The 26,305-nt window shown below is 46.1% G+C and overlaps 1 protein-coding gene across 1 annotated transcript in view; it reads right to left on the bottom strand.

Moving 5' to 3' along the window:
* PDZD2 (PDZ domain containing 2) overlaps positions 1-26,305 on the bottom strand; it is a 144,306-nt gene that overhangs the window by 54,941 nt on the left and 63,060 nt on the right. Inside the window, exon 2 of the mRNA XM_026087276.1 lies at positions 12,260-12,662. Coding sequence (XP_025943061.1) covers positions 12,260-12,662 — 403 coding nt within the window. The remainder of the gene's footprint in view (positions 1-12,259; positions 12,663-26,305) is intronic.

Genomic DNA, 26,305 nt, shown 5'->3' with positions numbered 1-26,305 from the left:
AAGGTAATAAATGACATTTAGGACATCTTTATTTTTATTTATTTAAATTGATTATAAATATTTTCCCCAAAAGTGCTTTACAAACTCTGGAGCAATACAAAATGCAAAACAGAAAACTAGCTTTGAGGTGTCCTGCTGGAAGGATTGGGCCCAAAGGAACACAAGAGTGGCAGATATTAGCAGAACAAAAATGGAAAGAGAAAAACAAGCAAGCAAGCAAGCAACATTAGGCAATTGCTGGGACTCTCTCAAAGAGAGGGGAAGAATCAGGGTAGCAGAATTACGAGAAATTCTCAAAAGTTTTCAAGCTTGGAAGACACAGGAAAATGCACAATTAGGGTATATTTTTTAGGCCACTTGCTGAAGTCACTCAACACTGGCTCATCTCTCTGGACATCTATTTCTGACCGGTTCTGTTCTGCATGCAAGTGGTGTTCTTACAGTACACAAATGCCCAAGGAGTGACAATGATTAAAATTTCATGCCAAACTGTGAAGAGCACATTAAAAAAAAAAAAAAAAAAAATCACTGCTTGTCTCTGAGAAGTGGAACTGCTAAGTATATCAGTGAACCTAAGGTTTGTGGCAACTTGCAGACTACAGGCCAATTTTTTTTTTTCCATCAGAGCCTTTATTAACTGCAAAAAAATGCAATTTTTTTTTAAAACAACCACTGGGGCCCTATGCTGAGACGTTTAAATGCAATGCCAGATGAGTTTTTCCACATATGAGAACAAAGAGGACAGCATCGACATCAATATCTAAGAACAAAGTGATAAATAATAATGTTACACAGCCCCTAGACCAGAGGTATGAGAAACAGGAAAGCAAACTCAGTGTCTTAAGGGATAACCCAAAAGTTTGATCCTGAAAACATATACACCTGTGGGTAATTTGTTAACTTGAAAGCCAAGCACATGAGCAATATCCCAACAGGTTTAACTGGGATCCTAAATACATTGATAAAAACACAGTCTCCTGTTGAGTAACAGGGCATGTCAGGACAGAGAATACCTTGAGACAAACTAGACTGATACATGAAACACCTTGTTAAACGCAGGGGCAAAAGTCAACTATATTTATCTACACACAAAGCAGAACTTAGCTACAGCACAAGAACGCTCCAGAGAGACTTACTTGCTATAAAGTGCCTTGTACCCATAATAAAAATAGTATAACAGAGAAATACAATCTTTCTCTCTCCCTGAAGCCAAGACCAGGCTAAAATGATGACAATCTATCTCCTCACAAGATGCAGTTCTGAGTGTCCAGTCGCCGAATTCATTTTCGAAGCACACCCTCTAATGAAGTTCAGCAATGCAGTCATCAAACTGTGTTTAACAACATGCAAAAGCTCTGTGCAATGATAGTTACGCAAAGGCCTACAACATGCAGTGCCCACTTGCGTTCCTCAAACTATCATGCATTAAAAAAAMCCCACAAATCTATTCTTAACTGACCTGCGCACTCAAATATTCATTTACCTAGCAAAACACTCAATAGCAGCAAATTACGAGACTCCACTGCTCTTAATACAAGAGCCATCTTATTCCCCTCGAAGTCCCACTGAAATCAAAAGCACTTGCAAAGTGAGGCATTTCTTAGTCCAAATACGGGTGGCAGAATCCAGCCACACTAAAAACAGCAAAACAATCTGGCATATGCCCAAATATGTATTCCTTTCACTAGTTTTAAAATGACTTGTTCACATTCTGTTTAAAAAAAAAGAAAAGAAAAGGCTGTCGTTCGAGTTCCTGCTGGTCATCTATATGCATTTCACTGGAATAAGCAATTCAGTGTTGACTGGAAATCAGATCGCCTCACTGTTCTGTCACTCTTCTTGATAAAAACATTCATAGCTATTTATTTAATCACACCGGTGCTGTTACAAAGCAACCCCCCCCCAATACCCACATACCTTTGAGGTACCTCACTCCAAGTTTTTAAGAGCTGAACATTTTAAAAAGCAGATTCCTAGTCTCTGTTGGAGGTCTCTCGGAGAACGGGGGGTGTTCGGCAGAATCCCCTTCCCTCCGCGTGAGGTTGCCATCTCTTTTGTAGAGAGCAGCACGGGATGCTTCACAGCCAACTGGGAAACCCTGCTGCTTTGAACACGCATCTTCTGCGACTCCATCACAGTAAAGCCTTAACAGTAAAGCTCTAGGCTGAGTGCAAGGATTTTGAAATGCATTTGAATTTTTACCGAAAACCAGTTTCCCCTGAATTACTGGAGATTCCCAGGTTCAACAGCTCAAAGCTTAAACACTTAAAAATAAATAAATAAGGCACAGTGATTCATTTTGTGTCTTTAATTTAAGAAATTTTTAAAGGATCGTATTTTCAAGCTTTCCTTTATAAACAAAGGGACTACAAGCTCACTTAGTCTTTAAATGAAAGCTAGGATTCTGGTGTATTCACACAGCTCCAGAGACTTATAATACACAAAGGAAACTCCAAATGTAGCTGGAATTGGCAATTCGCAGGTCTGATGTCACTGTCCCTGGATTCTGCCTAATCCCTGCTCAGAGCAAGATGAGTTTAACTACTGGACAGTCTCCTCTGATCGGCTGCACAATTCTGGTTGCTACTTGGCTGTTGCCAGTTTCATACTCCTATTAACATCTGAATTTTTCCATCCACTCAGAATAATTCTCATAACTTCATTTATAAACAACACAATAAATCTGCACACATGCCCCGAAAGCTTTCTCTGGAAAAGCATTTCATGCCTATGGCAGAGAGATATGCCGATGACTGTCCAGCCAGGTATTTCAAACTCCAGACATCCTCAGCGAGGACAGAGAGAGGCAAAGCAGCTGCTGCATCCCAGGACTGGTCAGACATCCCCTCCAGAGCACTGCTCTGGCCCTTCCTAAGAATAAGGAGACCAGCCCACATCTGCCCTTAAATGAAGTCAGGTCACAATAAGGAAACTCAACGATGAAGAGAGAGCAAATGCAGAAGGGCTCATTAGATGTCCCAGGCTGACTATCTGTGCCTCACAAGCCATTAAGTTTCAAGCAATTCACCCGAGATGCAGCCAAGATGCACCCTCAAACAGACATCCATGCTTGCTCCGAGACTACCAAAGGAATGAGAAGCCAAAATTTCCGTTAGAGATTTGTTCCCTGGTTGGTCACTCCCACCATCCCGAAGCATATTCTAACTCTGCTCAGATCCGTCACCAAGAGCAGCACCAGACCTGCCTACRCCAGGGGACTGCAGATTCCCCTGATGGGAGGGTTTCACGGACACGATGGACAATCATTCGTCTGAGATGGTCTCAGAGAAGGAGATGAGGCTGGATGATCTCTTTGAGTCCCTCCCAGACCTACATTTTTGACATCCTTCAGCACTCCTATAGCAAGAGCAAACACAAAYGGCCAAGTTAATAAGGCTGCAGTTGGAGTGGCTAATTCTTCTCTCCAGTTACATCATTCTTATGTGACTCAACTTTTTTCCTAACTTRGCTCTTTTAAGCAAGCAGCTTTTTGGATCAGATTTTTCCACTTGCAGATGATAAACTTCAAAGTGCATAAGTTACAAATAATTAAAATGGTTTTAAGACAGTATGAATATTCTGCTTGGATTAATCACAAGCGAAAAAATGGGTCAATCTTATGTAACAGACCACAAGTGAGCACAGAGAATACAGTTGGTAGTTTCAAGTCAGTCCCTGCAGGCCATCTTTCTCCACCGTGAAACCACTGTACATTAGACAGCCTCTGTTCAGAACAAGTCTACATCTGGAATAAGCTAGTGTGTTACAGATCAGAAAGGAAGCACACTGCCAGTGCTATGCRGGGAAGCTTGCATTATGCCTGCTCCAAGTGCATACCATCAAACGCTCAATTTCATAAGCACATCATTAATAAAACAAAAAGGACCATTTTTCCTCCAAGTATTAAAATAAATAAATAAATAAAATATGTCAGAACCATTCTTCCCCCCTTTCTTTCACCAGCTAATTGCAGGGGAGTTTAAAGGGGGTTGACTGATTTTTGACTGTGCAGTGTTCAAGAAGCTGCAAATCTATATATTCACAAAGGAAAAATTGCTTTGAAATCTTATATTAAAGAAAAGCTTGGCAGGAGCAAGGTGTAAACAAATGRAAAACAGAAATGCACTAAGTAGTTAAAAAGCCAGACAGTAGAAGGGAAAATGTAAAATAGTTGTCTACAAAAAGCACTTTCTGTCACAGCAGCAATTCAGCAGTGCCTTTTGTAAAAAAGGCAACAAGTTTTAAATAAAAACAGAGATAAGCACTGATGAGAATTCCAATAATCATGTGTCATCATGTGAGATCTGTATCCATACATTGACTGTAACAGGTCCTAACACAGAAGACAGGATGCCTCCATTGGCATTTCACCATGGATTTTTATTGTCCGTCTGCAGGGGCTGGTTCCCACTTAGGCATCTCGCAGGTTTTACCCATAACAGCTGCAGAAGCAAACAGCCAGTTCCTCCTYGCTGCCCCCAAAGCTGCTTTTGGAAACTTGATACTCAAAGTAAAAAAGATTCACATGTTAAAGAAAATGACCACAATAGTCTTGACAGGAGCTRGCAGCCAACGTGCCAGTGACATACAGCTGAAAAATCGCAAGAATATTTCTCATATAGAAATACGCAGCCAGGAGACCCCAAGCAACCAGCGTGTAGGAGCAGCCCTGCAAGCCCCGGCCAGTGCACCGGCCTCCCTCGATGGGCGGCCAGGGTGGGACACGAGCACACCTTTCCCCCAGCACCTTTCAYTGACGCCCAACAAATTAAAAGCACTTCTCCCAGCAAGCTTGAAGGAGACCAGCTCCTTGCCCTGCCTTGGGTCAAACCATGCCTCCTCCCCAGCTCACCTCYTGCTGTCCCCATTTCCAAACAGACACGTGGGCGAGACACAGCGGTAACCRGCAAATTAACTTGCACGATCAGATACCAGCTGATTAGCTCAAACGTGTCAATCTCAAGATACAGTCAAGAGCCATCACTCTTCACATCATAGATATTACTGTGAATGACTCCGTATCAGAAAATGGAGCCAAAATCTGATTTTTTGCAGATTCTTAACAAAGCAATTATTTCATTAGTGGATAATGAGTACATTTTTCATCTGATATTACTAGGATATTTTTAAGGCTGATCTGGCAGCAGGGTTCCAGCTTTCTTCTGCTACCTCAGGTCTTGTTTTCACGGCTATACAAACAAGCTAAACAACTCCAAAACAATTAAAAGCAGGAATATAAAAAGCTGAATTCCTTTATCAGTTGATTATATTCCAATTTATAATATTCCAAGACAAGAGTTCTTTGTCTTTCCCTACTGCCTACAATGTTTCTTAGCAGTGAGGCACTGCAGGCTTTGGTTTCCACATCTGTATGATGCAAGCCACTCCAYGCCTCTCAGTATCTCCTACACCACTTGAAAGAGGGAAAAAAGAAAGAAAAACAGCAGCCTTTAATAAGAATTGCCCAGGGTTGACCATGCAGCCTTTCAATGTCCAAGAAATAGGCAGGAGCCAACAGCACAGGCACAACTGCAACTCCATTCAAGTGTCCACCGCTGACCACCTAAATAGGGTGACGTGCTAAAACAGTTCCTAGGCACTTGGTGTACATTTCTGAAATGTGAGGAGAGAGAAGCACCCCAGGAGATGAAGCCTGGGGAACAGCTAAAGGCAACAACATTCGCMCCCCGCCCCCTGAAACACACACAATTAAAATACACAAAACAGGCATCACAGAGAAGGGGATGAAAACCCTGCTACTTTACACCAAATGACCTCCGGGGATCCCCCTCCAGAGACAGGCTGGTCCTTGACATCATTTCCTTGGCAAGGGCTTTAAATCAGCCATTGCAAGCACCTGAACTACATCATCACCCCTTATAAAAATCTGCTGGAGTCATTTGTCATCCTGAGCCATCACCATCTGGATGGTGCCTCCGCAGGCCCCTTCTCTCTCTCCTTCTGCCTTCGACTGAAGCTTTATTTCAAGAGCAGCCAATGGACTTCTCACTGTCCCTGACCCAGGGGGGCTTAAGCACCGCAATTCCCCCTGGAAAGCTCAGGTTTTTAAAAGTTCGGATGCGTTTACATTCTCACAAATATCTTGCCTGGTCTCATTCTGTTGCTAGGTTATGGGGAATGTTTGGTTGGTTGGTTTGAAGTTTCTCCAAAAATAAATAAATAAATAAAATAATAATAATAAACCCTCGCTGACTGCAGTATATTAAAGCCTGTCCTAGAGCAAGCCACCAYGGTACCGATATCAGCTAAAGTCGAGTCTTTCTTGGGGACTGATATTACATCCACTTGTGCCAAGGACCCAAAGGATCCCTCAGGTCTGTTCAGTGATTTCAGCCCCCTSACTCAAAAATTAAGTGTATATAGCTTTATAATCATGACTTACACCTAAAGCATTACAGCACTAAACAAACAGCACATTCTATTTTAAGGCACGTCCACTTGGTTTCAAACACTTGCACTTAATGATTAAAATGCAAATGGTGTGAATTTATATTCAGCTGAAGCCATCCTTTTGCATTCCAGTTGTGGATTTTCTGTATCATTAATACCATATGCAAAATGAAGAAACACTTTTTAGCAGGTGGGAAATGCATTCGTACTGGGACTTATGTTTTATCATAACGGAGCTTTGGTCTCAGCTGAGATCTCCTAGGCGCTGCCGTAACACAACGCAGTACGTATCTGTTCTGCCTTTGCAGGTAGCTCATTTCTAACAGTGAGAACTTCGTTTCCAGATGACCCATTAAAACTAATCCATTATAACTTATCCATTACCAGGTTTTCTTCCACACAACATTCCCCCACCCCCTTGGAAAATTCAGTTTAGAAACAAAATAAAAGGACAGACTGCTATTTGAAATTAAAATCTACAGCTACCACAGTCGTAGCTATTGCTTAAATCACAGCAAACAAAGGCAAAACCTTAAGTCAGCTGAAGAAATCTGGTAGCAAGTGAGACTTATCCCAGAAAGTTGTGATGACTGCTGTTTTAGGGCAAGGTGGAACACCACTGGCAGCAAAAAATTATTTGTAATATCAGTGCCAGTTACATAAAAGCACTTCCTAAAACTTCAAGCAAAATCAAGGCCAAGTTTTCTCAATGCTGTACAATACAGTTGAAAGACAGCCCTTGCCCCAAAGAGAGCTGACGATCCAGCCCCGGCACAACAGAGGGAAGTCATCCTTATCACGGAGCACATTAAAGCTTCCAGACGGTAGGTAGCCCCAGGATTCATGTTAATGAAAGCTGGAAGCAAATACACAAGATAAAAAGACCAAAGAACAGAAACAGACTCTGAGGAAGGTCTTTACGCATCTCAAGGTGTCTACAATAAAAACTAAAAACAGAGTTACTTATATCTAAAACATGCTTCGTATAAAAGCYCCGTAACAGCCCTGATGAAACAATCATCGTTGCTTAGGTTGCCAAAAAAGCTGATGTAAATCATTTTAGCCTCACCAGCTTCAATGGAGCTGTGAACATTTACACTTGTAAGCATGTTGCTCAGAGCAGGTTTTCATTTTGGTAAAACAAACCGATAAGAAAAGTTTTTCTCATCATGTTTAAAAAAGTAAAATCCTTAAGGCAAGTGCATTATTTTGAGCCTCAATTTTTGATTCCTATAATGTGCCACTAGCCCCGTTCTGCTTGGCAGGATAAGGTACGTTTTTCGTTAACAAAAACGCAAGGTAAGTCTGGCATTTACCAATGCTGATTTGTAAATACTGGCTACAGAAGGGCTGCCACCCTTTCCTCACTACAAAGCAAAACATAACTCAAAAGCATTCAGCCTTCCCCGAGACAAGCCATCTCTTAATAAAAAAGCAGTAACGGGCCCGAACAAAGAAGAGAGTTTTCGATAAACTGAAATCAAGTACATGTCAATTAAAATCATACAAAAGCAAGGGCCCATTTGCAAAGACCTGACTGGGCTTTTTACGTACGTACACATCCATGTGCACCTGTGTATACATTCACAGGTCTCAAGAGAGTTGTGGCCTACGCAAGATAGGCCCCGTTGGCCTATAAGGGAGCAAAATTGGCTAAGCACGCTGTTCTGGCAGCTGTAGCTCACTGCAAAATATTTTGGGTTAACAATATAGAGCACTTTTCATCCAAGGATTCAAAGCACTATTMCATTATAAACCAGACCTCCCAAAAATCTCTGTGAGGCTGGGCATAATATCCTCTCGCCTTCCCCACCTCCCCTCCTTTTTTAATAGATGGTAAGCTGACTTCACAGAAAACATACTTTACGGGGCTACCTCATGCTGACCTGTTTCCATTCTGGAAAAGCTTCCTACCACAAGCACACACCGAGGCGTTACGACCAACCCCGGAGATGTGGTGCACACACCCTGGACCTCTCCTATATCCTATAAAATAACCCAGTGGAGAAACGCACAAATCCCCAGGCTCTCTCACCTTCCTGCCTTCGTTATGAAAGCACTCTTATTCTACCCAATCTCCTTTAGGTAGCTTCCAAAGGTGACTGCTAACCTGGGATCTGGATTTCAATTCCTTATTAATCCAGTGAAGCAAGAGCATTCAAGGGGATGCTGGAAGTTTGTTTGCTTTTTCTTTTAATCCCTGGTGCTTTAGGGACTTTCCAAAGCCTCCTGCYGGGGCAGGAGGAAGCGAAGGTGGCTGGTCCTGCACGTTCTGTGCTTTGATGCACTTCACCTCCAGTTCCCCAGCTTCTGGYGTCAGCAGCAAAAGCCTCTCTCATCATGTAAGCGAGGACTGAACCAGCTCAAGTCACCATTACAAACCATACTCACAAAACTTGTAATTCTGATCCATCACTTGTGCCAGCTGTACTTGATTGTATCTCAACACTCCTTGGGGACTGAACAACCAGGAGAGTAGAACAAAGCTCTTCTAAAAGCACTCCAATACAGAAACTGAGAACAAAATTGATGAATTCTGTCTTATCACTAAACACAGTGAAACCACAAAATTGGTGTGTAACTAGCTCGCCCATGGTTTCTTTCTTTTCATCGTTTCTCAGCTAAACTCCAGTAGCGCCTCCCCATACCCATCTTACATCCTTGCCTTTACAACTACTAGCGTACAAAACACTACCCTGTTTCAAGCTGCTGAATCAAAGAAGTAAAGTTCRATTGCTGTATTTAAGTGCCCAAATCTTCCCAAGATGTGATGGATCATTACTCCAGCTCAGAGACTGCCTGTTTTTAAATCACCGCACATGACCCCTACCAAGACCAGCCTGGGTCTCTCCCAAGGTCAGACCTGGCTTCCAGGCCTCCAGGACCTTCCTGCCAGGCAGATGCAAGGAGCCTGTTTAGAAGCTGCACTTTTTAAGAGGCATTTAGGTTCATCCCCAAAATATTGCAGCATAACTTAACCAACTGTAAACATTAAATATGGGCTGCTAATTGACAGGTACAATATTTATTGAGGTTACATACAAGCAAAGAGCCTAGCAGATTTGTTTATATGCGGCACTAAGAATGCCAAGGGCACAGGAGAGACCGATGGAGACTGAAGAGATGAAAGCAAGCTTGACGAGGACTGACACTYGCACATAAGCTGGTAACACATGAACCTCCTGGTAGGTTCATCTGACAAGCAGCGCTCATCTCGGCTCTCATTTCACGATTCAGCATTGCTGTTATGAGCAGCGCACGGGGATAAAGCGGAAGGAAAACACCAGGCTCGTGGCAGAGGAGGTACGTCGAGAGCAAACGACACCCTGGACGCACAGCTGCAGCTGCCTCGAAAGCACTCCTGCCACAACTTCTCCAAGGCATCAGCCGGAAGCTGCCCGCCGGGTTTGGTAAGGGAGCGGCTGAAGACACAGACTCAAACCAAACTCTCCTGCCCTAACGTTTGGTTGCTACAACTTCAGACAAACATTCAAAAGGGACAAAAGAGACTTCCCTGGCTTCAGCATTTCAATTTCTGTAACTCTTCAACCTGCTTCCTGGGGCAGGGGAGTAGGAAGGAGCTAAAGGGAGTATAAGGGGTGTTAACGCAAGAGGTCCTCACGCAGCTGCGCAGGTCATGGAGCCACTTCTCCGAGCCCTTCCTCCCATTGACAGCCACCCTCGAGCTCGCTGCAACCGGCTGGGATTGTTTCGAAGCGAATGCAGTGGTCCCCAAAGGCGCGAGACTGACAGCGCTGGATATTCAATCAGCCAACTCATGGAGACAGCAAGCGCCGCGCGGGCAGCAGGGACGGACCGGTTTTCCCCACAGATGCGATGCCCTGCCAATGCACCTCGTCCTCGTTCGGGAGGAGATAATTCATCCCACGGCTCTGAAAGGTTTGGCTCGCTCTCCAAAGCTTGGAAGCAGGTTGCGACTTCTGACACTAAGTTGTGGAAACTGTTTTCAAAAGGCTCCTACCACAACTGGATCTCAAATGCCTAAGTGCTGGGTCACGCTTTGAAAAAAGAGCGTTGAGGGAGATTTGAGACTCCCAAGTTTCTTCATTCCTTGCTTTCTCTCCTCGTTTCTTTAAATAGGACTTACAKAATTTTAAAAATTTTATTCACTGTCTGTTAAGAAACAGAATTAAGCCACTGCTTCCTTTGACAGCAGTTCCCACACAGATGTTAAAGGGAGAGGCTTCTGTAAGGCCCCCTTGTTTTTATACAGAAAAGGATGATCAAGACATGCTATTCAGGCTCTCGCTATTCAAATTTCTCCACATTCAGATGTCAGGAAAATGYAATTAATACTGACACATACAGAGGTCATTCCTCTAAGCAAAATATTGGGGGGGGAAGGGGGAGAAGACAAGCAATTTTGCTAAATGACTGTGCCTCTCTGGTGCATGAGAGATGCACCAGAAATGAACAGATGATAGCTCTTAAATTTCCAGTGACTTAACTAAGCTTTCATGTTTTACAAAGCTATCTTATATGTGCTTCGCATTAAAAATGTGTATTTATTGCTCACATTCAAATATATTTTCTGAATTTAATAATTTACTTCTCAGACTAAGATGGCTCAAAACATCAAGATAACACTAGCACAAAACAGCTCTAGATTAAAAGTTTGGGTTTTTTTTATATATTGGCTATCCCCACAAAGCTCAGGTCATCTTCATTTATGACATCTCTTTAATTAGACATCTTCAAAACAGATTTAAGAAGTTTTTAAACTGGCCAGAGCCTTCAAAACGCTGATGGTCTGGATCTTTTTTAATTTAACATTCTCTTTCAGAAAGGTTTTACAGACTGTAAATTTCAAAACCTGTCCACAAGCATCTTTCCCTCCCTGTTGCACCATGAAATCAAACTTGGCTCACTGATGGGAAGAGCAGGTTTTCTCAGTTACATTTCTTTAGGACCTTTTTTTTTTTTTTTTTAAATTGGTTTCAGCCTCTCTACTGTATTTTAAGTTTGAAACAACCACCACCATGATGCACTAGTATCGGGGATCGCCAATTCGGGACACATTAATACCACACCTTTGTTCAACACAATTTAGTGATATGATGTACACTCACATTGCTGTATTACCAGCTTTGTGGTCTTAAAAGCAAAACCAGCTGTTGCAGCAAGTCCCCAGCCCAGCACAGCAGTGTTCATCTGTTTATACTATCAGTGTTTTTGGAAAGACTGACAAACAGCTCTTCTGGTGATAGATGCATTCTGAAATCTGATCAAGATGCGGGTGATTTTTTTGCGTGTGCATGCAGCAATGCTGAAATTCCAGCTGGGCAACAAACCCCAAGATCTCCATTAGGACAAAGAAAGAAGCAATAAAAGCCCCCGTCCCGCTGTTGTCCCAAACATTAACAAATCATCCGTCTCATCAATGCAGAGCAAAATTCACAGCAACTTCCATGGAGTCTCTAAACATTTTCCAAACAAGTTTTGTAACACAAGTTAATAAATGGACCGTGGTCTTGTGCCAACTCCCTTCCCCTTCAAAAAGGGAGCTTTGGATTTCAATTTTACCATAAGCTTTAACGTCCCGGAGAGCTCAGACGACTCTAAACATGAAGCCTCAAAGGACAAGATGACCATCTTCCACTGACACCTCCTGCCACGGCATCATAACGCCATCAGTTGTTCCAAGCAAAAGAAATCCAGAAGCCAATACTGACAGGTGTGATACTAAGCAATCGTACAGTAACACGACAGAGGCCCCTCACCATTATTATTTAATGCCAGGGTACTAAAATCGGGGAAGCTGCTCAAGCAAAGCCCTTAATCCACCAGCAGACCTGCTGCTTCTTTACAACATCCCAAAGCAACGTACCTGGGCAGACTGGTCGCTGGCRTCAGGCACCCCGCCATCCGACAGCCGGGACCGGTGCTGTCCCCCGACGCCGCGCAACGGCTCCTCCACGCTGCTCTCCGCCTCCGACGGCTCCGGCTGAGGAGCCTCCACTTCCATGGGGGTGCAGTGCCCGTTGCCCGGCTCCGAGCCGGGCTTCTCCTTGCTCTCCTTGCCGCCCGGCGTCCTGGTGATGACGCCGAACTTCCTCGTTCTTTTCCCATTTTGGGCGGCTCTGTCGCTCGGCTCGGGGCCCGGCTTCGCTTTGGGGTCGCAGCCGTTGCCGTTGTTGCTGTTGGAGGGAGGCAGAGGGGCTTTGCGCTTGATGCGGCGCAGCATGATCAGGTAGACGAAGCCGCCATTCCAGCACTGCTCAGCCAAGTAACTGCAGGGGAAGGGACAAGCGCGCGTTAGGACCGCGACGCCCGCGCTGCGCCCCGTCGGCGGCGAGACGCCCTCCGAGCAGCCCCRACTAACTGCTTACCGGGATGTACTAGGATGCCTGGAGGCATCGGCAAACGCTCCTTTCGTTGGGTATTAGATATTCTAAGCAGTGCAGGCGCACGGAGGAGCTCTGCGCGGCCGTGGACGCTGCTCGGCAAACAGCCCTCAGCGCCAGGCACGTTCGCTCAGGCCGACCTCACACGGGCATTACATGGCACTGGTACATACCACCAAACTGGTTTTCACCGCTCTGACCTCAAGTCGCGTCACTGCAACGCGAAAAGGTGGATGACGCAAAGCAGTGCAGGTTCCCGGTGGAGAATAAAATAAATAAGTAAAGATTTAGAAAGGAAAATCGGGCAGGCTTCATTTGTGCAGCAGCCCATAGAGTATTTGCATCTGAAATGAGCCTTCTTAGCAAAACTAATCTTCTGCTTCAGCATACATACATGCTTTTAAGGCCCCAGGGGAAAAAAAAAAAATCAGCCGCTGAGGTAAGCAGACGTAGCTCCCATGGCCTCAGTACGGCAAAGCACGGCACTGCAAACTAAGGCGTACCGGCTCCGGCAAACGGACATGGAAATAAGGTGGGTTTCCTCTAGAGTAAGCATACTCCAATCAAAGCAAGAGCTAAGTCATCTCAGCTACGGAGGGAGCAAGCCACGAGGTTTCCACTATTGCAGCAAAACATTGCCTCCCCTTCCACAGGCTTCGAACATGCCTTGAAGGAATTGACATTTCTGTTGCAAGCAAATACTCGGTGACCTTAAAGCAACTGCACCCATTGATGCAAAAGGGGAAATCTAACTTCATGTCTCTTTTGGGAAAGCATATACCTCAACCCAAATTCTTGAAATACCTGGGTTCTGAGCCAAGGGTGTAGCCAACAGAGTACAAACAAGCTGGAATTTGTACTTAGCAGGTTTGTATGTGCCCTTTCACACTGATTCAGGCCCCAAAAATATATTGCCTTTCTCACTAGCAAAAGCAGCAAGAATYTCCAAGAGCATCAAGTAAGTGTCTGCTGCAGCTGCAACGAACATTTCATTAATATGGAGCAGTTGGTGAACCCACAGCTATCAGAGATGGGAAAACAGGTGCGGAGTTAAATCATAAAGGATCCTAAGAGAAAATAATAGAGCAGTTTTGGCTGAAAGAGGAGGAGAGACTCAGGAGTCTTTTTTTTTTTTTCCCCCTACCTGGAGTTTCTGGGCTAATTTTCCCCTCTCCTTTCTTAAAAAGTTGGTTGGCCTTAAATACAACCCTTGAAAATTATTCCTGCAWAGAGGTGACTTATGGCAAAACAGGAAAAGCAGCTATGATAACCCCTGAAGCAAACTTCTTTACAGAGGAGTGAAGAAAACACTCTCAATTACTGAGAGTAATCTGGACCAGCCTGGGAGTGACTGAAAATAACCCACGATGGGTGTGTGTTTTTGTCCACAGATGTTAGCTGGTAGTTTCAGCCCAGTTCTTCCCAAAGCTTAGATGTCCCTACTAGACAACATTATAATCAGCTTACATCTGATTAGGAAGACCAATGCCTAAATGAATATAACAACTATGTAGCCTTCAAAACAGGCCTGGAGCAACAGACTTGCAGGACAAACGCATTTGCTGTGCCAAATCTCCCCAGTGAACATAAACTGGACTTCAACTCCCAGGACAATCCACTCAGCGGTTTTCACTGGGCAAGCCTCTTCTTTTTTTAAAACCATTAAGAATATTTAAATAAAAACCCAACCCATCTAAAAACTGACAGCCAAGGAGCCCCGTTGGTTGGAAAGTCTCTGCACCCATGGTCAGCTATCTGGGTGGCCACGAGGTGACATGTCGCGCAGGATGCAACGGAGGGAAGACAGGACCTGAAGGGTTAGCTTAAAAAAATTCCAGAACTAGAATGGAAGTATTTTTGATTATCAAGTTAAAAGAAAAAAAATCTCTAATCAACAGAAAAGGGGCAGTTTTGTTCCAGAAACAATATGGGCTGCCTGTTTTTCACATTTATCTTTCAACTCAGATTTCAAGGCAGCCAGTGAAGCTGATTAAAATTCATGACTTTTGCTTGCAGCAATATCACTGCACTCTGATCCATCACACATAAGCCTGATAGCATTGCTTCTCCTGGCACACGGAAACAGAAAAGCAGCTCCTCTTCCAGTAGTCCTGTGGTTCACATAGGTACTGCCCACCCTGTTTTTGTGCAGAGTCAGTTCTGCCTGACTTGTTTTTGTGCAGGTGCATGTATGCGGGTTTTGTTTTTTTTAAAACACAGATCTCTATCTCTGAACTAATCATTGATGTATTTTTGAGTGCCAGTAATCAAGTGCATGCATTCATCAAATATTTGATTTAGGAACTATGTGGAATGAGAGAGGGGTAAGGTACTGACTGTCCCAAATAAAGCAGTCTTAGACAGGAAAAAATAATTTACTATTTTAATTCCCGTTGTAGCACATTCACTCTGTTTAGAAATGTGAAGTTAATAAAAGGGAAGATAGAAGCTCTTTTTTCTATCCACTGGCCACAGAGCATCAAGCCCAAAGTTTGGAGCAGGGTTCACAGCCGGCAGCAATAGCTGCAGCTGTACTGAAGTCAGTGGAGCCATGCTGATTTACTCCATATGTCGAGATGGCCTACAAGTTCCAGGCGTGCAGCCTGTAGTAACTCATGTTTTTATGTCTTCCTGAGTACCTCTAGGCAGTTCAAAGCACACAATAATTTTCCATGAAAAAAAGAAAAACATTCTCTGGGTCAGTGAGCAACTACCTTTGAATGGCAGTAAATGATCACGTACCCCAGCTGATGTCAGATATTTCAGGACAGGCTAGATCCAGCTACTGCAAGGATGGGTATCAGTGATGCAATAAATGGCATCATTATCTCAGAGTTTGTTTTGAACCAAGGACCAGGCATCCCATGTTGGAAAACCAACACTGGTGTAACACCAAACTCGCATTACAAGACAGGGAACTAATACAGCAAGCATTTGTGGTCATTTGCTCCTTCCCTTCCCTAGGCAGGGCTGTTAACCAAGGAATCCAAGACRTTTAAGTTGTGCTAAGAACTTGCTGCCTACTTAGCTGGCTTACTTTTACTTTGCAATTTCTTTTCTTACTTAAGAAAGAAGCCAAAAAAACTTAAGAAGGCCCAGCAGGCTCTAAGCACAAGACAAAAGACAGAAAAGGTTGTATTAGATGAGTGAGAATCCACAGATTTTTTCATTACTTTCTATCAATCTAGGAGCATCTTATGCCAGAAGGCAAGAAAGAGCTGGATTCAATAAAGCATATTTGTACAGCCTCTAGAYGCAGAAAACTGTGCAAAAGTTAGACAGGACCCCAAATTCCACTTCTCAGAGTTTTTAATGTGTGCAAGGCAGACAAGCTTCTTTCTGGATTTGGCCCCTACAGAGCACTCRGAGACATCAGAAATTAGTACACCATATGGGTTTCGGGCAGGCAGAGATCAGAGCTGATACCGACTTCTACCMGGAAGCTGTTAGTTATTTTGAACATTGTCTTCAGCTGGGAAGGAGAAGCTGCACGGTGCAAAGGTATCCCCAATGCAGCTTCGATTGATCCACTTCATTGAAAACCAAGACTGTAAGGCAGAGAAACCGATTCCTGGCAGTCACAGGCCAGGCTGGGTACAGCTAGAATTCTGAAAAAGCCCCGTAAAAGCTGAAGCACAGAGAAACCCAATCCAAATTCAGAAAGGAAAGATCACAAAAACAACCAGGGCGCCAGGGTGATGGACACCGAGAYGCCCCAGGAAGGGATGACAAACATCAGGCCTTGATATCTCAGTGGCAGCTCCCCAAGCAAGCTCCAAAACGTCACTGAAACATCGACTTTGAAACATTTCCCATTTCCGTGCTCAGACAAAATGACCACCCGGCTGTTTTTTACTGCTTTGATCTCATTCTAGCATTAGCTATGGTAAAATATCAGCCTATATGAAATATCAGCCTTAAGCAGTTGGGCAGACTTGTTCTTCTCTGTAGGAGAGAAACCATGAAAATTTCAGTAATTTTAAAAATTAAGGCAAAATCATTTTACACTTTAAACAGTGCTGCACAGTTACCACTTGCAAAGTTCAGCCACATGTTAGAAAGTGCAACCGGTGGCTGGTATTAAGGGGCATTTAATACTCCCTTTCTATCAGAACTACGAAGAGAAGCACACATTTGCTTCCTTCGGAGACTATTTCGAACTCCACAGCCAAATCCCATTTCTCCTCGACACTGCTGAGCTGATTGTTGCAATTATATAAACTGACAAACTTGCTGAGTTTATTCCAAGGTCCTCGCATGTATGTGAAGTGTCAGACTCGGAAATGGTATTTTAGGGTAAAGTAAGTATTTTTTTCATTTTATATATATGTGCATGTGCGTGCACATGTGGGCATGTGTGTGTAAACATAAAGGTTTCCAGACTTGACAAGAACATGCTGCAACAAATTGTGTCACATCACATCTCAAAGCTAATACAGTGACACTTGAACAAATACAGATGGTCACACAGAGCAAAGGAAAACCCAAAGCAGGCCCAGCGGCCATAAGAAAACATCTGGATTTACTTTAGTATCAGAAATATTGAAGAAGTATGTTTATTTTATAATAATGGCACTCTTTTGCATCTCTACAGAACCTTTCATCCCGATAGATCAGAAAATACTTTGGAAATTATATACACAGAATATCCSTGATATCCAGCCAACTGCCATATAACATAGCTCACCAGAGCAAGAAAAAGAAATTTCAGCCGAGACAACTGCTTTTAGAGCCTCTACCCAGGATACCTGGGGACCTGTAATGTCCTTAGCAGGACAGAGAGGCTGCTAATTTTTATGCTCTTCTCCGAAAGACTGCAACATGCTAAAACTTTTTGAAACTCAATCTTCTTCAGGCTGGAAAGAGATAGGGCAGAGTGGATCCTAACAGAACGAAATCTATGGACCCAAGGGGGATTTAAAAGCTAAAATTAACAAACTATCTCTTCGTGAAACAGGCACATGATCTAACCTGGTTTTCAGGTAACACAGGGCACATAACTCCAGTGACCAGCAGACAGTGAGGGATCTGAGAGCACATGCCTCCTCGTCAAACTCTCACCTCACTGCCGCCGCCGCGTGAAAGCGCCCRGCCCATCGAGCGCAGATCTGGCAAACACCACGCGGATGCTTTCCAGGCTGGTTGTCCTCTAGGACAACGATTTCGGCATCTTCGGGCAGGATTCAAGTCACCCACCTCAGTCGAAGAGGGGGATCAGCAAGCTCCAGAARCCGGGCCAAACCTTTCCCCAGCCACCTTGCAAGCAGGTTCACCGCAGGGCTGGGCTGGGGCACACCTCTTCGGGGCGGCATCTCCGCCGGGACAGCCACTGCCACCCCGTCTCTGCCGTCACACCTCCTCCGCCTCCCCAGGGCGCCCTGCTCTCCAGCGACAGTTTATCTCAATAGAAACCAACCGCGCTGGTAAATCTAGCTGCTGCTTGAACGTATTCCTGTGGGCACACAGCTACGGCACGCCAGGAACGAGCCAGGGAGTTTTCAGTGCAGCGTCTCACCTCCGACAAGCCCTTTCCTGTCCCAGGCTCTGCGTGCGATGACACACAACACGGGATGCAATCTTCTCTTCCTGCGCTAATAAGCAGGGGGAAAGCGGAGAAACAGCATGGGAAAAGTCAGTCATGGAGTGAGACACTAAAAACATCCCCGGAGCTGATTCAAACGGCCTGGGGTATGTTACAGGGCTCCCGCTTCCCTTCCGAGGGCAAACAACTCAGAGCCGTCAACTTGTTGCCAAGAATAAGCAGCGCTTCCTGCAGTCTCGCATTAGCTGTGGCTCTCCATACYGGCTTTTTTCAGGATAGTCTAAGTGTTGGCTTTCAGGAGAAACAAAACTCTGAATTCCCTTTTTTTTTTTTTTTTTGGGGGGGGGGSGGTCCCCGTAGTGTATTTTTCACCAAATTTATAGTGAGGAATGCAACTAGACCCACTGAAATTTTGAAGAAAAATAAGTTTAGAAGTGAAATTTCAAGGTGTATTTTCACAGCCTTTTATAAGCCAATATAAGCATGCCCTGCCCACGTTAAGTGCTGGCTAGACCCAATCCGCTCCTAGATTAAAACTGCTAGTAGCTAGGAGCATGGTACTGTGCTCATGCTCGCTGCAGTGATGTTCAGGCTGCTCACAGGCTGGCCGGTGTCAGTGCGTACAACAGCAGCTCAGAGAGATGCACCATTAGCAGTGAGCCAACTGGGCAAGGTCCRATCTTCATCCATTCAACAGAGGAACTAAACCAGCAAGAATTTTGTATTAGTAGGAACAAATGCTTGAGTGCTGAAGCTTGCAAAGAGGAGGGAAACGCATCTCGGGCCAGTGGGACAAGGCAGCAGGCAGGACCTCATTGCGCAGGATCACCGTGAAATCTCGAACTCTCAAAAAGGGCAGAAAGTGTGCAAAGGAGCACTGCTGTGTGTCTGCAGGCTTGCTGCCTCCTCGCTGTTTCATGGGAATGTAACATTCAGCGAGGCCTTGCGACATGGGACAGTGRCCGAAGTCGGGTGAGACACCTTCTGCTAGCCTGTCTCAATGCAACGACGTGGCCTGGAATTTGGGAGGACTGAATTCCTCTTCCCTCGCTGTGCTACAGATCCCCTGGGGCACCCCAGGCCAGTCCTTGAGGAAAGGAAACTGCCAACGACGTGCCTCATCCCATGGAGCTGCTGCAAGGCCCATGATGGTGAAGCCCTTGGACTTGAAGCACCACAGTTTCACAAACACCTTATATCTGGGATCAGCCAACCCCGAACAAGATTGCAGCCTTCCTCCCACCCCACATCCTGCTCCAGTGCTGGCGCAAACGTCTAGGCAACATCGCAAACAAACCCGATCAGGGAACTGATCCAGCTTTAAATGAACCCAGCCAAAAGCAAACATGCAAAAACTCCAACCTCGAGACAGGGAGTTTTAACCCAGCCCAGCCCTGCGACGGCTCGCRGCGGGCGCACCCACGCTCGCACGGGCACGGCAAGGAAAACAAGCGGCTGGAGCTGGGCAAGGGGCTGCACTTYCGCGTCCATCAGCAGCGCTCACTTACGCCGGATGAAAGAGCGCGAGTCGACAGCCTAAGGGAAGGGAGTCGCACACATATTCCAGACAGAAGTACTGGCTTGCTTCGGCTGCATGACATTAACACCTTCTGTTTCTAAAACTAAAGGGATAGGCATCCTCGCAAAAGTGATGAAGACCAGCTGAATCACATCTCAGGTGCAGAAAGAAGAGAGATCAGGATCACTGCAGTTATGCTGGCACGATGCAAAGACACATTTCTGCCCTGCACCAGAAGCACATCAAGCACTTTGGGAGAGCGACAGGAAAGGAACAGCAGGGAACTCCAAAACACCRACCAAGATGGACAGAGGGTGCGGACAGGCACCCTGAGCCTTTTCCCCACCATCCCCCCAGAGCAAACCTCTGAAGAAGATGAGTCTAGGAGCCAGACAGCAACTCCTCCATGCCTAGGAAAGCCCCAGAGTTCTGACAGACATCCTAAATGTAATGGTAACAGATTATGCAATTGCAGTCATCTGTCCCCTGGGAGTAACAAGCAGTCCTTCGGGATTTAGTGATTTATTGGCTGTCTTAGCAGAACACAGGAGTGACATTGCATTTATACTGCAGAGCCTTTGCACTCAAGCTTTACAAAGGACCTGCTCCTATAAAACATGCAACTCCCAAGACTTCATCTAAAAGTCCTGGAGACAGAAGTACACACTGCTTTTGGGGTTTGGGTGCTACAGATGGAAGAACGAGGATTAAAAAGACAAATGATATTTGTTACGTATTTGGCAGCAGAGAGTACAAACAGAAGTGGTTTAATTCAGTCAAACTATCATGACGCTGAATGCTCCAATTTGTTAGTTCATCGCTCTGCTGCAGACAAACATTTAGCTGGATGCATGGCCATGTTTACAAATACCATTTTCAGTTACCAGAAAACTGAGCAATTTAAAATAATTAGTTACCACTTCAAAATGATAAATATTAGCTTTTTACCTTTGCTGCAACAAGGCAGCTCCTCYGTGCTTTTGCCAAAGAAGGTGTCAAACCACCTTCCTCCTGCGGTAGCCCAGAGGTGGATGCACCCTCCCCTGGAGGACAGGGCAAGTCCAGACAGACTCGGTTGCTTCACGTGACTTGGTAATGTACCTGCAACACAAGGGCGAATGACTGCAGCCATCCCTCTAAATCCACATCCGTACCCAAACACCGCTGCTGTCAATAATCAGGAAGCTTGCCATCACTCCATTTTTACCAAATATGTTTTCCAAAATGTCCTGAATCGGGTTCCCCTGTCCTCCTGAAGTTAGGCTTTACTGGGTTGTAATAYGGCAGGGGACAGTTCTGTATCCCTCCCACTGCAGGAGGGACAGAGGGGAAAGAAGTGGCCGAAAACTGAGAAGAAAGGAGAAAGTTCAGCCTGTAGGGAGCCTGCTCCCTCCCAATGCCCCAGGGCCAAGGGCTGCCACTGATGGGGTTTGTCTACTTCAGCATTTCAGTTCAAATCAACAGCACACTTCCGAAGCAAATCTCCTTCTCCTTGTTACCACACTTCGGTTCGCGCAGCGGAGCGGCCGCCRAGCACACAGACTAGGTGCTTTGCAGATGAAAGTCACCGGGCAGATGTGTGCCAGGAGCACACTCAGCGCACTCGAGCTGCTCTGCCGTGCTCTCCAGCTGAATGCCCATGGGCGCTCCGTCCGTGGGACCACATCAGAGCTAAACCCAAGTAACCCCCAAAACACCCACAGTGCGGAGGTCAGGTCTCAGCACAGCGGTTTCACCCTACAGACCCACTCCCTTTCAGGCTACACGTGGTTCCTAACGCAGACACCGGCTAATCGCTCTGTGCCCGTAATTCTTACGAGAGTATTCTCCAATTACTCATCTGAGGGAAGTTTGCAAAGACCAGGGCTATCATCTAATTAGGCCCATGCATGATTTTCTGCTTCACCAGAAGCACAAGGGCCCAGCCAGCAGCCAGGGCTTGTTTGCACAGCATGCACAACACACACACTGGAATACAGATAAAGGCAAGTTTACCTTTTGCAGCAGAAAGTTACAGAGCAGCACTCAGTGTTTTCACTGCTCTTGTTAATCACAGCGACACAGCTTTGGATCATTAGCTCAGATGTTTGGCTTTTTTTAAAACATCACTTCTAAACTGGAAAACCATTGCCTCTTCAATAACATTTCTGAGATTTGAACTTTGACTTTCAAATTGAGAGAGCACGTCAAAATAAAGATTTTACTTTATTGCAGATTGATTTTTGTTAAGTGTTATCTGTTTGACAACCTTCAGTCTTGCATGGGAGCATTTCTTTTTTGCTCTGCACCTTCCAAGGTGTAAGGCTCGCTCCATATTGGAAAGCCCAAACAAGTTCACATTTGCAAAACAGGAACCAAATCATAAAGTGAAAAACACATGCCTCACATTAAGAAACAAGGAACAGGTCACAAGCCATTCATGTGTGACCCATGCACGACCCACRTACAAAGTACAGGCAAACTGTAACACTTTGACACTTCATCAGGAGTGCCCACACCTTGACGCTGTACTCCCAGGGCTAGCAAACACTTTTGGTCCCTGSTATTTTAGGATCACACCCCCTCAAAAATAACTTCTCTCCACATCTTTTAACCATCTAGCTCACATCTTTTCTTATTCCTCCTTGCAATTCTTTTATCTAATTCTGCCTCTGGATTCCAGTCACCATAGGCAGCAGTGACAGCGGGGAGTAGATTTAACATGAGAGAAATGGTTTGTACTCAAAATTGAATGAGGAGTTCAGCATGGGAGATATTCCTCATTGTAATCCAGGCTTTTTGCGCAAACGCGGCACATGGGAACAGCTTTCAGCCCCAGGAGCCCTGCCCCAAACTCCGCCGATGAACCGACAACCCCGGTTCGTGCAAAGCCGCAGAGACCAGCGTGATGGACGAGCCCCGCGGCCGGTGCCCCACGGCGCCCAGCCCGCCCCGAGGCAGGAGCCGCGGAGCTGCGCTAGCAGCAGGGCTTGCGAACTCGGGCGCAGAGCCACGCGGCCACGGGACTCCCGGCTGACGCCGGCTCCCACCCGGCTAGCAGGGYGCAGCCACCCTCCGCAGGGACCTCCTGGGATCGGCCGTGTGCGAGCCATCCCCCTTCCCTTGCTGCTTCTCCTCCCCGTCCCTGGGAGCTGAAAGGATGCGGGGAGCCCTTCACCTGTGCCTAGTAGCGATGTTCTCCTCCTTCCCTGCTCGTATTTCTGCACGGTGAGCTCACCTCTTTGGGAGAAAACCTTTTGTGTTTTGCCCTATATAGAAATTATCGCAAATGCCCAAAAGGGAGAGGGGGGGAAAAAAACAACAACAAAACACGTCCCACTGAAACAGCTTTTACTCCAGCAGCAAAGTTTTGCAACRATATTTTAAATGAAAAAAATCTCTGCAACATTGTTTTGGCAAACCACATTCCTTCAGTTTCAGCTTCAGCTGTAATTCCCAAAGTACCTCTTTGCACTGAGAAGTGAAGGTTTTGGATGTCTGCTAATAATGAAAGGGAGAGCCGGAAAATTTAATCAAGCCAGTTTTACAGCAGGAAGCAGTATGTTGGGGTTCTAGAAACGACTTCTTTCCAATGCTTTTGCAAGCTTGCTTGAGCTCCTGAAAAGTGCCCTATTAACAGCGAGAGGCCAGGCTTCAAAAACTCCACGGCTAGTTGAGGGGAAATAAAAATTTCACAAATTTACTTGAAGGGGCCAGTTTTGGCAACAAAGGTTATTCACCCTCAAAAGACCACCCAGTCGTTGGTGTTTTCCAGGATCCTTCACGATACCAAAACCACTAGATATTTCATGAGCAGCTTCCTCCTTACTGAAGGGGACCCAACTCCTTCAGCATCCTCAACTCTTGTGATTTGACCATGAAGCTCACAAAGCCAGAAACACGTTTTTGAGACGAAACCCTCAGCTCCCTACTGAAACAAGCCAAAAAGGAACCCTAACCTTCTGTGGGCGCAGATGAAAGCCTGAAGGTGTGATCTGACCACATTGCAATCAGCTTGGAAAGAAAAAGGGAAAGGAAAAAAAAAAAAAAAAAAAAAAAGAGCCTAAATGCGTATACACAAACGCCCACTTGCGCACGTCAGTTCTTGTGATTTTATGACGGATTTTGAGTTTGGGGGGGCACCAGGAAGAAAGGCAAAGGAGCGGATTCTGCACAGGTTTGCTCCTTCTGCTGAGGCTCTCAGCCAGACCACAGCGACACCCTTATCCATCACTCTCCCTGTTGACCTTCYTTGATCAAGCTAATTCACCCTTTAGACCGTCACTGTTCCCAGCGAGGCCATCGATGCTTCACTTAATTTCCAGCCATTCTTGTAAAGGACATTTTTGTCCTTTGAGGACCGTAGCCCGCGGGGACAGCTGGTTTGTTCAGCTATTTAACATCGCGACTTTGTTCTTGGCCGTGACAATAGCGTGTGCCTACAGTAAATCCATGGGATGAGCCGCTTTCGGCTCCAACTATGGGCCTGCTGAACCGTGCTTCCCTTACATGCTGCGACAGGTCTCCAGCCACAATAACCCAATACAAAGCACCATCTCCCTTGCTCAACAGTTTCCGTCAGCGACACCAAATCCTTCCTCTCCCACTGCTTAAATACATCTTTGATATCCCCAACACTGGGCCAGAATAAAGGACTCGCCCTCTCTGAAACAGGCAAAATGGGCTTATATTCATTCAGTTTTACAGTCCCCCACGAGCACAAGCATCGCCCATCAGAGCCCCCCGGGGACAGGGCTGCGGAGGGGGCGTCTGCCAGACCAGCGCATCGCTTTGAACGCAAGCGTTTCAGTCTCCGACACTCAGCTCTGAGTTAACTCAGCAATTCTCCAAATTCCCAGGTGGAGGCGGTTTATCAGCAAAACAAATGCAACCACCAGCTCTTGCTGCCAGAAGCCTGGTTTTAGTGGATGCCCCGGCTCCCGAAGGCAGGACCAGCACAGGCAGAGCAGGTCGCCCTGCACCACAGCGGCTCACCACCCCCAGGGTACCAGCCTAACGCCACCAAACCCCATCGCTCCGGGGCTGTTTGCACTGCCGTGCTACAGAGTCAAGGCTACGATACGCTCAGGGTGGGGGACAAAGGGCTTCTTGCCCTCTTTTCTCACTGCAAAAATAAATACAGGAATTGGAGAGAGGAATCTGCAACAAGAGTTTGCGAAGGCAGAAGTTGGGCAATGCCAGATACACGTGCCTGCCTGTATTAAGTTTGCCTCTTTCTTTGCATGCTCACACTGTAAAACAGCTTGTAATTGCATCCTTGCTTTCTGTTTTTACCCCAGTGAGTTTGGATGAGGCCAAAAGGGAGAAGAATAGGCAGGGCAGCAATCAAAACCATTTCCTAACTTTAACTTGGTTTTGCAACATGAGCAAGACAGAGACATGCCCTCTTTAGAAGGCCAATAGATTACTGCTCGCAGATGACTTCAACTTGTCAACCAACTCTTTTCACCCAGYGAAGTTCTGTATTTAATACACAGATTTTGCAGCCTGTTGCAACCGCTCTATCAGCAAAAAAGGTAGCAGCACCCCTCTGACAAGCCATGGCAGGGGCTTCAAAACCAAAAACTACCTCAAGCGGCCAGGACAGCCCAAAGCAGCAGCACAGAAAAAGCACACTATTTTAATTATCAGGAGAGTAGATGAGGCTGCACTCTGAATCTGTTCATTCAACAGGCTTTTCCTGGCAGCAAACCAGCTTCCCAAGCTGCTCCTGCAGCCAAAATTTGTCAGGATTTGCCCCAAGCTGCAACCTCATTAGATGCTGCCAAATGTAACCCAGCATGTGGCACGTCAGTAGAGGGAAAAATATATAAACGATTTTTTAAAATAAAAAAGAATGGCGATCACAGCGTCTCATCCTCCATCCCGCGCCGCCCTGAAAGACCTCCCCTCCCAGTGTGTTTGCCCGCGGGCTGCCCCGGGACCCACACGTCTCCCGCACGCTGCGACGACAGCAGGGATGGACACTGCAGCGTAAAGGTGACCCTAAAAAGGGTGTTCACGGCGCAGCGACCTGTCAGGATTAAATCGACCGAAGCAAAAGCACATGACCGCACACATCGCGGCACACCGCCTCGGCTGCCGGCGCGGTGGGGAGAGGTCCCAGCGGAGCTGCGCAGCCCTCTGCAGCRCTCTCCTCCTCGGCTTTCCGGACCGCGGCATCCGGAAATGGACCTGGCCCTGGTGCAGCACCTGGAAGAGGAGTGCAGGCAGGAAAGGATCCTGGCACCGGGAATTACAGAGAGGCTGCGTAACCGCCCTGGCAGCTCCCGGCTCTCCGGAAACGCGGAGGCGCTGCGGTCCGCGGYAGGCAGACTCCCGAGCCTTTGCAGCGGGCGAGTCGGTTAAAACACCGCTGGGCGCAAAACGGAGCGTGTGTCAGAGTACGGCGCCGCGACGAAGGCCGGGACGGTGCAGAAAAGACGGGGTGGCAGGCGCTCCTTCCCCGACTCCCGCCAAGGCCCTCGG

This window comes from Apteryx rowi, unplaced genomic scaffold, assembly GCF_003343035.1.
Source record: "Apteryx rowi isolate R43461 unplaced genomic scaffold, aptRow1 scaffold_71, whole genome shotgun sequence".
Lineage (NCBI taxonomy): Eukaryota > Metazoa > Chordata > Aves > Apterygiformes > Apterygidae > Apteryx > Apteryx rowi.
This window is presented reverse-complemented; position numbering and strand designations above follow the sequence as displayed.